General features: G+C 40.0%; 1 protein-coding gene across 1 annotated transcript in view; it reads right to left on the reverse strand.

The window, feature by feature from the left end:
* DGKI (diacylglycerol kinase iota) overlaps positions 1–12,319 on the reverse strand; it is a 316,253-nt gene that overhangs the window by 80,503 nt on the left and 223,431 nt on the right. Inside the window, 2 exon segments of the mRNA XM_087722998.1 lie at positions 2,041–2,120; positions 8,938–9,038. Of these exon segments, the coding sequence (XP_087579124.1) occupies positions 2,041–2,120; positions 8,938–9,038 (181 nt within the window).

A 12,319-nucleotide genomic window follows, 5' to 3' on the forward strand; every position in this document is an offset into this window, starting at 1 on the left:
GAATCACAAAGTGAGAAATGAAATTAATGGGGCACTGAAAGTGAGGTCTTGACAAGTTGTGTCTATCTAAAAGGAAATCATTTCAAACTTTCTTTCTTTCTTTTTTTTTTTTGAGTCCAAATCCATAAAATGTCACGCTGGGGTCTGAAATTTACTTCCAAATACTTGTAACTGAAAAGAAAGAAGACCAGACATTATTTCTTTCATTTTGAAGAGCCATGGCAAACTTTTTTTTTTCCTAGAGGCCAAACTCTTGTTGGTTCAGTCTTCAAAATTGAACCACCGAAGATCGCTATAATCTTGGTGACCATTTGGACATTACTAAGGGTTGTTTTTGGCAACTATACCCTCAAGGGTTTTTAATGTTGTGCCACTGTGTCCAGTTTTTTTAAGATCTGTTCAACAATAGAAGAGGCTGACCACAATAGGGACATGATTGCACTCTTTCATTGTTTGAGTGGCTCCTACAAAGATGAGGAAGTCAAATTATTTTCCAAAGCACCAAAAAACAAGACAAGAAACAATAGTTGGAAACTAACCAGGCAGAGAAGCAACATAGAACTAAGGAAAAATTTCATAACAGTGGCAGCAATTAACCAGTAGAATAGTTTGTCTTCAGAAATTGTGGGTGCTCCATCACTGGAAACTTTCAAAAAGAGACTAGATAACCATTTGTCTGAAATGATATAAAATCTCCTACTCAAGCAAGGTATTGGACTAGAAGACCTCCAAGGTTCCTTCCAAGTCTATTGTTCTATGTTCTATGTTTGATTTTTTCTAGCCACAACCATTCCACTAACAGTTGCCTGTCCTTTTAATTAGCACTATGTTTTCTCAGTGCCTTTTATGACCAGGAAATCCTAATCTCTCCAGGCTTTTAACCAGAAAGAGTCCTACTATTTGATTTAAAGCGGGTACACATTTTTACACCTCAAAAATAGCATCAGGGTATACACAACATAGCAGTTCCACTTTTATGGTTCCAACTTCTATTCTGAACTTGTGAAATGGCCAGCTGAGATTAGGGATAAAGGACAGATAAACCAGCCTCGGAAAGCCAAGGTAGAGCTTGAAAATTGCAGTATGGTAATATGTGCTGTAGTTCCCCAACTGATATATTAGAGCCACGCTGGTTCAGTGATTAGAATGCAGTATTGCGGGCAAACTCTGCCCACTGCCAGGAGTTCGATTCTGACCAGCTCAGGATTGACTCAGCCTTCCATCCTTTTGAAGTTAGTAAAATGAGGACTCGGATTGTTGAGGACAACATGATGACATTAGTAAACCGCTCAGAGTCCTGTAAAGCACTATGAAGCAGTATATAAGTCTAAGTGCTATTGATATTGCCTTCAACCTTTTGGCACTGTGCTGAAAGTGGACTATGGCAAATGCAGAAGAACATGCCTGCAATGATTAGTATGCTAGCAATTGTGGCAGATAATCTTAATTCGTGAAATAGAGGTAGGTTAGGAGTTAACAGTCTCCAGCAGATCATAAGCAAGTGATTCTTATGAGAGCTCTCTTGAGTTGCTCGACCTTCAGATCAGGGGTGGGCTTCAAAAATTTCAGCAACTCTGCCCAGTTGCTGGGTGGGTGTGGCCATGACGGGCCTCCTGCACCATGGCAGAGAGGGAGGCGTTTTTGCCTTCACCCGGCTCTGGAGACTTTCTTCCAGCCTCTGGGAGGACAAAAGATGCCTTCCCCATTTCTGGCCTTTCGGAACTTCCAGGAGGCCCATTTTTCCCCCTCCCCGAGCTTCCACATGGGCCCTGCACTTACCTTGCATTAAAAATGGGCTGCGTGGAAACTCCTGGGAGGGGAGGGGCAAGGTGGGCTGGGCATGGCCAGCCAGGGGTGGGATTTGAAGGCCATAACGCTAGCTATGGGTTCTCCATCCCTGCTTCTGTTATATTAGTCTGATGAGCTTTCTTTGCTTTTGATCTGTCTTTTGGCACATTTTGATCCAAATGGAATTCATGGATATCCTTCTACAAGTCTAATATATTCTAGATGCAACCATGTCCTATTTCATCTACTCACCTCCTCCAAGCGATCCACATAGACGCGACAAGTCTCCAAGTCACAATCTCCCCGGACGACTATAATTCCCAGTGGAATAGCTATAGATGTATAATGATAACAACAATAAAAATGAATAACGTTAACATGTGTAACCCAAACTTTGGGCATTATATATGCAGCAGATAAGATCTGAAGGGAGTATAGAAAAGTATTCTTCAAGCTGCATTTTATTCCTGGTGACTCATAGACAATTCTGTGTTGTTTTCTAGCAATACAGAAGGAGGTTGTCATCTTTTAACTTCCCAGTTTAGTTGAGAGCCCCAGCTTTCCCTGAATACTCATGAGTCCCAACCCCAATTTAATTTCTGAACCCAGACAAGATCAGCCAGGTGCCACCACCTGCTGAGATGAAGAAACTATGTAATTACCGATCATCTTAAAAATGTTATTAGAATATATGTAGCCTGTCAAAAGTTAGTCAATTATACTTAATGGTATTTAATTTCAGCAGAATGTGGTTGCAGAGGCATCAGTAAAGATGCATCTCTCCTGTTAGATGCCAAACTAAAATTAATAGTAAACCCTCAAACTTCCCCATGAGAGAAAAAAAAATATCCTGGGCTCCCTAAATGCTTTTATTTTATTTATTTATTTGTCTTGTCAAGCGTGTATAAGATAATAGACATAAGTACGATTATTATGAATACATGAAATGGATACGAATAAATGGACTTGTTAGAACAGGAACAATAGACATGTTGGTGCACTTATGCACGCCCCCTACAGACCTCTTAGGAATGGGGTGAGGTCAACAGTAGATGGTCTAAGGTTAAAGTTATGAGAGTTTGGGGAAGAGACCACTGAGTCAATTAGTGCATTCCAAGCATTGACCATTCTGTTGCTGAAGTCATATTTTCTGTAATCGAGTTTGGTATGGTTTACCTTGAGTTTGTATCCATTGCGTGTTCATGTATTGTTGTGGTTGAAGCTGAAGTAGTCATTCACAGGTAGAACATTGTAGTAGATAATTTTATGTACTATGCTCAGGTCAGACCAAAGGCGGCAAAGTTCTAAATTGTCTACACCCAAAATTTCAAGTCTGGTGGCATAAGGGATTCTGTTGTGAGCAAAGGATTGGAGGACTCTTCTCGTGAAATATCTCTGGACTCGCTCAATTGTATTAATGTCCGACATGCAGTGCGGGTTCCAGACAGATGAGCTGTATTCGAGAATTGGTCTAGCAAATGTTTTGTATGCTCTGGTTAGCAATACAGTGTTACCAAAGAATAAACTATGAAGGATTAGGTTAACAATGCTTAGGGCCTTTTTGGCAATGTTGTTACAGTGGGCTCTGGGGCTTAGATCATTAGAGATGAGTCCTCCAAGATCCTTGACAGACTGAGGGTCATCTAGGAGGTCGTATCCAGCCAGCTTATATTTTATGTTCTGATTTTTTTTGCCGATGCTTTCTCAGAAATGAATAGGGTAGCTATGGAAGGAGACCTTCTTCTCCCACACACACACATTTTTTTTTTTTTGCTATCTATCATTTACAAAAGGAATTCATGACTAGCTTACTATTCCAATTTTTCTCCTCAGATTGGCCCTCTGGCATGGTTTGCTGGCCAGGTTTTAAGCAACGTGCTGATGTGGAAGGCATATCTATTGACATGCCACAGAAACTACCCACGAGGATAAATAGAATAACAGAGAGATCCAGTTCTGCTGACATAGTGATGAAGAAATTTATTCCCCTGCCACAAAGTCTGAATGTAAATCTACATTTCCAAAAAAGAAAGAGAATGTGTTCTGTTGGGTAATGAGGATTTAATAGCTGCCAGCTGATGTAAGGTTGTAGACTGTAAGCTGATGCAATTAGGATGATTCAGCAATACAGGCATAACTCCTTTAAAACTGATAGGGTCCACACAAGTCATTTCTCTTTTAAGAGGTGCCTTTATATAGATACCTCTTAAAAGAGAAATGACTTGTGTGGACCCTATCAGAGTCTTAAAGAGCCGATGCCTGTATTGCTGAATTATCCTTATTCCATCATCTTACAGTCTATAATGATCCATAAACTCTAATGATGTTTTCTTATCTTTTCCCTAATAAAATGTGTCCATTTTAGAGTATGTTTTCATTGGGAAATCTTGGGGAATATTATTCTGAAACAAATCAACCATGCCATTTCAATAAAGTATCGTTGGCAGGAATGGGAAAATGCCAAACAAAAGGCCATTATCTTGTGTGTTTTTAGGGATTAAGGTTAGACCTATGCTTGAAGGAAGCCTTTACCAAATGCGTTATGCTTTCATCTCTTTGGCCTTCCTATCATTAAGAGATTTTAGCGGGTTAATGCTTTAGAGATAGTATACATTGATGCTCCCAGTTGGAGGCTGATTCTGGAAACAATTAATTTAATGTTCATATTGCCCTCATTAGTTACACTCTGAGTAATCTTCTCAGGTTTGGCTAAACATACCTTCTGCCAGAGATAAACTGTGGATGGCAGGAAAAAGAAATATGAGTTGGTTCTAAAGTGCTCGGGAATTATTAAATAATGGAAAGATAGATAGTGAGACAAACCTCCACTTTGAACAATGCATGGAGGAGTTTGGAAGAGAATAAAATAATGAAACAACATAGGCACGAGCATCTGTAGAAGGGAACTCAGGATCTGTCATGACACCATGACCCAAATACTCTAACTTTGTGGCCCAGTGCATTTCTAGCATGTATACACTGTTGAAACAGTGACGTCTACGCTGGCTTGGGCATATCATGAGAACGGCTGATGGTTGGATTCCGAAAGATATTCAGTATGGAGAACTAGTGCAGGGAAAGCACCCCAGAGAGAGACCACAGCTGAGATATAAGGATATCTGCAAGAGGGATCTAAAGGTCTTGGGAATGGACATTAACAGCTGGGAAACCTGGACCTCTGATCATTAAGCTTGGTGGCTAACGAAGCAGCGTGGCCTTCTACAATACGAAGAGACACTCGTTCAGCAGGCCAAGGCAAAGAGGCAGTCCCAGAAACCGCAAAATCTGGGGGCTGGACAGAATGTATCTGCCCTCAGTGTGGAAGGGATTGCCACTCTCGAATTGGCCTTTTTAGCCACACCAGATGCTGCTTAGGACCTCTTTCCAGAGCATGATACCATAGTCTTTTGAGACTAAAGGATGCCAATAACAGTGCATGAGAGCAGGAGTTACATCACCATGTTAATGCAAGTGTAGCATTGAAATTGAAAAGCCAGGCAATATTTTTAGAGGATGCATTAGCTCTTAAGGCAAACTGTATCTATTGCCCGTGTACTGATTTGGAACTCTGGACGTTATCATTTTAATATCTCGAGAAGCCAGTAGGGTTAGAAATTGTCCTTGTGAATCATGTCTCTCTTGTAATGTCTGCCTGGGTCGTATGACTGGGCAGAATATTGAACTACATGTCTTCGTCTCATCTGGCACGCCAATTTCTTACAATATTAATGGCCTAATGCTAATATTTCTGCAGTTGTTGAGAAGTTTTCCCATTAATTTCACAGGATAATGGATAAAAAACTGCCTGAAACCCCTCGCCATCCCAACTGAGGAAACAAAGAATCAAAAACAAAACATAATTCTGGAGATAATACCACAATAATTAATTGTCACATTGAATTAATGGTGTAAAATCAAAAGAAGAGGTTAGCTAAGCCTGCAACACAGTGGATGCTAACTTTTCAAAATGAAGTCTCTTTCCCAGTGACACACACTGAGTCATTAATCAATGCAGGATATGGCTCCTGGAGATAAGGGTTTAATGGAGTCTTGTTCGTCCATCTGCCTCATTATTCATATTCAATTACAAAGACGACCATTTCTTATGTAACCAGGCTGCAGAATATGGGGCTCCCTAGGAATTATGGGATGACAAACCTTCTAATAGGTTTGCTTATCTTTGAGCAAAAAGATGGTTATTCTCTGTAGACAGCATTCTGTTCCCCAACATCCCCATATCTTTATCCATTGCTTATTTCCCCAGAACTGATTATGAAACTGAAAAATTATAATATTTTTCAGGGAGAAAATAGATCCCACTAAGAGCACTTGTTCCAGCTCCTGATGCTGATTGTCACTCAGCAAATGAAAGGTTTCATCACAGCTTTGCAGAACATTCTTTACAAAAGATAATTGCTAGGATTTCTGGGAAGTATACATTTTGTTTAAATTATAATAACACACTTCTACAGCCTGTTTTTTTGGGGGGGAGGAATAATGATAACTTGAAGTATGTTAAGTAGAATGTTTCACTGGAGGAAAGTCATTTGCCTGTGGGCAAAATGCTAAAAGCTCTGGCACAGCAACAGAAGAGTTTTTATTCGTGCCTTCCACTTGGTGGTCCTTCTTGAAGAATACTGCCGCCATTAGAGTGAGCCAGCTGGAAGATCATTCCGGTCACAGTTTATTGTGACAGGCATGAGCTACTTCGAACCTTCTTCTCCCATGATCTGTCATCCCTCTCCCACACACTTCCAGGGCAACAAAGTTTTTGTTTTCTGTTTTTATTAACAGTACTTGTCATCTCTCATCCTCAGCTATGGTTATCGAACTCTATGCTGTTTGAACCAAGTCTAACATGGGAGTTATGAATAAGATGATTATTTTCATCCAATCACAGAACCACAGGTTAGAGTTTGGATATAAAGTTCTTCTCAATAATCCCAGGAATGGAAAACATGTAAACTTGAAAGCCAGTCTGGTTTGCTCTCCTCAGATCAAAACTACACAGCTAGGTTCATTGAGAATGCCTGACCATAGATATAAGATCAGTTTCCCAAAAGTGGGAGATTTCTCTTTAATATCTATATTTCAAACTTTCCAAACAATGAACTATTGAAATCAGAAAATGGAGAATAGCTAAAGAATAAGTGTTTTTATTAATCTCTACAAACTATTGCAAAGATTTCTTTCCGGAGCTAAATCTCCATGATGAACAATAAACACTCCAATATTAACTTAGATTATCCCAAATCAGTGTAAATAAATTTGCACTCTCATTCTATTTGCGGTCTCACCTAAATGGATTTTCTCCCTTGTGTAACTGTCAACTCATCATGCACACTTTCAGAAAAGATTGATATCAACTCCACTAGAGATAGGCAATCTATTTTGAAACCCTAATTTGATCTTCCTCATTTTCTTGATCATTTGTATCAGTGATGGATTGCAGTCGGTATGCCCCGGTAGAACCATACCGGTGCCTGCCCAGAGCACCAGGTACCATTCCAGTACAGTGCTCTTGAGGGCCCACCCACCCGCCCGGTGCCTTTACCTGTATTTGAACTCTTGGCACTTATGGCACCTGAGCGATGCTCTGCCAAGCAGCTGGAGCGTCACGGAGACTCGCAAAGGCGTCATTGGAGGGTAGGATGCATGTGCGTGCTGCGCGCATTCATGTGGTAGACCCCGGGCCCCGTTGCACCGTACTGGTTGCAACGGGATCCAGAACCCACCACTGATCTGTGCATAGGGATAGATACAACTACATGATAGTAAACACCATACACTGTAATAACTGATTATATTTGTTTAAGTGGTAATTGTATCCTGCATTTATGTATAAATGTATGTATATCTACTGGTTATGTATGTATATCTACTGATTACTGAATTTATGTCCTGCTTTTTTATTTATTCCAGTATTCATAATGGCTTATATTAACAGAAAATACAAAGGATAGAACAAAATTTAATAACACTCCTTTCATTCTGCCACACATAGCTATTCCCAGAATTTGGAACGCTATATGTAAAGAATTCATTTAATTCTTCATTTTAAATGAATCAGTTCACTTATGTGACCACAGAATAACAATGCTGAACTCTAAAGGGGTGTGTGTGGAGAGAGAGGGGGGAAGGAGGAGGAGGGAGGGGGGAGTGTGTGTGTGAGAGAGAGAGGGGGGGAGGGAAGGAGAAGGGAGAGGGAGGAGAGAGAGAGAGAGAGAGAGAGAGAGAGAGAGAGGGAGGGAGGGAGGGAGGGAGGGAGGGAGGGAGGGAGGGAGAGAGAGAGAGAGAGAGAGAGAGAGAGAGAGAGAAGAAGGCAAACCTTGCTATACTATAGAAAAACTATAGAAATGTCCAGGAAGTCACCAGGATTCCAACTTGACTTAAGAAAATTTTAATGCCAGTTTCAAATCTTCTTACTACTTGGAAAAGTTATAAAAGAAATAAATATTGCTGTTTAGAATCTCCTGTTCAGGCACAATACCTGAAGACAGCTATTGTCTTGTAAAATCATAGGCTTGGAAACTTTAAATGAAAATCGTACTCTTGATAGCTAGAAAAATAACTTTCTAAAATAAAAATGACTGCTTTCAATTGTTCTGCAAATACATTTCTACAGGATGGGCTTTTAAAAAACATTATTTCCCCAGTGTGTGGTTTCATTGTTGCAAAGTAAACGATTGCTATTTATATACAACATTCATTTGTATGTATGACCCCTCTTCATATGCAGAGGCTGATGAGTTTCTGATTTTTAAAAAAGGAATAAATGCAAGTCACATTTCATGAGATGGAAATCTCCCAGGTTCTGCTAAAACATAAGGAGTGTAGAAAGTTCCATAAAGTTTCCAATGAAATTTATGGCAAAATCCTTTCTTTTTATATCTCTCAAAATAATGACCCGTTTTAAAAGGTGACATTGGTACAAATAGACAAAAATACTCCCCAGCATTTATCTCCTGAAAAACTTTGTTTGAAGGCAACTTTTGCAATGACTTGGCTTCTGTGAAGCATGAAGGAAAAACCAGCCCTTCTGGCAGTTAGTCACACACAAAAATTGCAGAATGAAATGTACCATACACGGGGGTAATTCATGGACCCAAAAAAACATGTTATTTTTTAAAATATATATATATAACTTACAAACTTCCCGGAGTTTTTCCTTGTCATAATGCAGTCCCTCGTAATCTTGCAAGCTAATCCTATTCACTCTGATTCGTAGACGATCCAGGATGGCGTGGGGGCTACAAGGAAATACAGCAGTTCCATTAGAAATTAATTCCAATTCAAGTCCAGTACAGGTTCTGAAAAGGAAAGAATCTGGTTTTCCCAGAATGAGTGAAGAAGAATGGGAACAGGAGGGGGGGGGAACAAGCCTTAGCCAAGTCAAATCCCACTGACACCTCTCTGCCAATCTCAAGATACAGGCTGGTTGTGAAACAATGACTGCCTTTTGATTTGAGAAATGGTATAAGTTTTCAGAATGAACTCAAAAGTTAAGCTCTGTTGCTTCTATTGTAAATTGATCTATGCTGCCCATATGTTAAGATATTCACAGAGGGCCTTTTGTGGGTATCCCCCGGGCCCAAGCTTGTTAGGGGAGGAAAGGCATCCTTTACCTGTGCCTGGAGAACCAGGAGGATCCAGCCCAGGCTGCCACCTAGTATCATGGAGGGATAAAAAGATTCTGCTTGAGGATATTTTCAGAACATCAATTCACTTTCATTATGAGTTATGAACTGAGTGTCCAACTCTTGTGGAATTACCTGTTGAATTTGTGCAGCATTTCTATTCACGCAAGGCCCCTATATGGTACTAGTACAAGAGCACTTGCTTCAGGTGTTCTGGCCCATTTAAGACCTTCCATAAAATCAGCAGACCAGAAAAAGCAAAATCTAGAACAGTAGGTAGCCCAGGACAATCTTTAGAACAAAGAAGGACTACTAGATTTTGAAAGAAAGATTTTGTTTTACCTTGAACGACTCGTTCTTTTGAGATCTACCATTGCCATACAAAGGTCGAAGTACCACAGTATTTAGGGATGAGAATAATGATGATGTTGTGGCCCACCAGCAGCCGGCGGAGCAGGCAGCAGATTCAGATAGTGAGGAGGTTGGGGAGGAACATGGGCCAGTCCGGAAGTGGGGGGAAGGCTTTGTATCAGAGGCAGAGATGGGGCCAGGGGCACCTGACAGTTATCGGCTACCTTCAATCAGACATCCCAGTGTGCACATGCACAGAGTTGCCAATGAAGGGAGCAGCTAAGGAACAAGGGTTGACTTGGGAGTAAGGCCACAGGTGGACGATGAATAGCCCCTTCCAGAGGAAATAAAAGAGGAGTGAAAAGGGAATGGAGTTTGCAAGAGACAATTATTTCGCTTAATTGGTTTGTGACTCTCCGAGACTCCTTGCCAAGTTTGGAAGATACTGGCCTGGCAGCTCTCCAAGTCAGATAAAGTCTGTGACTGTAAATTCACCCTTGAAAGACTTTGCCAGATGTGAATCAGAGGAATTCACAGTAACTTAATAAAAAGGGTTTTTTGTCAGGACAAGGAGTCTGCTTCGTGGTTTGGGGAAGCCTAGATCAGAGGAGATGATAATAATCATAGTCGTCCTTTAAAATTGAGTTTCTTGCACTTGTAAAATGTTGGCAATAGAGTGAAACACTGCTTGGATAATGCTGTTACTAAGATTAAGCAAAAAGAAACAAAACTGTATTTTGCTTTCCAGGTCCCTGAGGAAAGAAAGGTTTGAGGTTTGATTGAAAAGGGGCAAAGGAAAAGGAGAGAACAAGAACTCCGATCCCAGGAGGTACAAGGGGGGGGGGAGGTTAAGGTGATAAAAATGGTGGCTATGACCAGGTGATCAAAGTTTGCTCATTTTTTGATGCTTACAAAAAGCAGCAGGGAGTCAAACACTTGGACATGTCAAAATTTTGACATTATTGATCAACCCTACAGATATCGGTGTACTCATCATATTCAACATTATGATTCCCCAATTTTGAGATGGGGTGAGGTACAGAGAGAATGTAGACCTACAAATGCTTTAATACCAAATAAACTGATCTCAGATAGATGTGAGAAGTAGCTATGTCCTATTATCCATCATTTCTTTCTTTTTTAAGAACAAAACTGAATCCAAACAAGCAAGGAGTGATAATCACCATATTCCTTAGTTTCTATATATCAATAATTAGGAACCCAAAGTTTCTGATTTTAAGAATGTAGAATGCATTTTCTTAAAGCAATCTAATCTACTCAGAAATGTCTTTTACATGCAATGGATTCTTATTGCCATGTAAGGAACAATATGCTAAATCAATTTCACATAAATTTACCAAGCCTTAAATCTGACTATACACAGTGAAGATTATTTCCAAGCAGCCATAAATGAATTGTCTGTCTTTGTCAGTTTTTTAAATTCATTTTGTTCTCTTTCTGCATCAGTTTCATACCATTGCTTTCAGATTACATGACAATTTGTCATTTGACTCCATTTGTGTGTATTTCCCTAGTCTTTGCATTTTATTACTGGCGTAGCGCAAAAATCATTTTTGGCAGCAAATAATATATCTATAGCAAATGCTATATCTACTTTCAACTAAATGTATACCAAGTGGTATGTATAGCTCAATAAAAAGACAATCTCTACCCTTGGATTTAGTATCTAAGAAAAGTACAATGCAAATGTGAGCAAAGGTGATGGGGTAGGGAGGAAAATAAGAAAGATCAAGTAGTTATTGCTGATATTAAAACTGTCTTAATCTTTCCTGTGCCACAGAATAATGGACAATTCCTAATGAAGCTGGATCCTCAGAAGGCTGAGAGTAACCATGCTTTCTTTCTCTCCCTCTGTCATGGTGGAATAGCTACTTCAGGGGACAAGGGAACCATGAGGAAGATTGATGTGAATTAACATTACACCTTTGCTGAAAAGATATTCTTTTGTAACCAAGATGACATATATATGCACAAACTTTTTCTGTGAAAGTCTGCTGAGAAGCCAATTAGGAGATAATTGGGAGATGCCTGCTAATAACAGGTTTCTGTCACCCTTGGACAGATTGAAACGCAAACACACAGAAAGAACAACTTGAGAATCAAGTCCTTATTAAAGCAAGCACCTTTAGGCAGTTTGAAAGTGACAGGTAGGAATGAAATCAGCTAGAAAATGTGTTGTGCGTGTTTTAAAAAAAATAGCTCATCACACAAGCACTTCCTTTGGAGGAACACTCTTCAGTATATCCAAAATAATTACAGTTCTTCAAACCTCCAAACATATAATAAATTCACCACCACTAAAGAGCAGCAGCTGCGCACCCCAGGTGCCCTCAAATGTCAAAATTCTTTCCACACAATGCAAGCTGTCATAAATTGCCTGAGAAATGATGGCACCCAAAACTTCCATGCTGCTTCAAGGGACAGCTGTCCGTTTTAACTGGCCCCTTCAGACTCCTCAGCTAGCCAAACATATTTACCTGCTGTTTGGGGAAAGAAACTCAAGGCATGGTGTTTGGGAGAAA

This window comes from Thamnophis sirtalis, unplaced genomic scaffold, assembly GCF_051295495.1.
Source record: "Thamnophis sirtalis isolate CommonGarterSnake01/CBP01778 unplaced genomic scaffold, rThaSir2_p1.2 scaffold_9, whole genome shotgun sequence".
Classification (NCBI taxonomy): domain Eukaryota; kingdom Metazoa; phylum Chordata; class Lepidosauria; order Squamata; family Natricidae; genus Thamnophis; species Thamnophis sirtalis.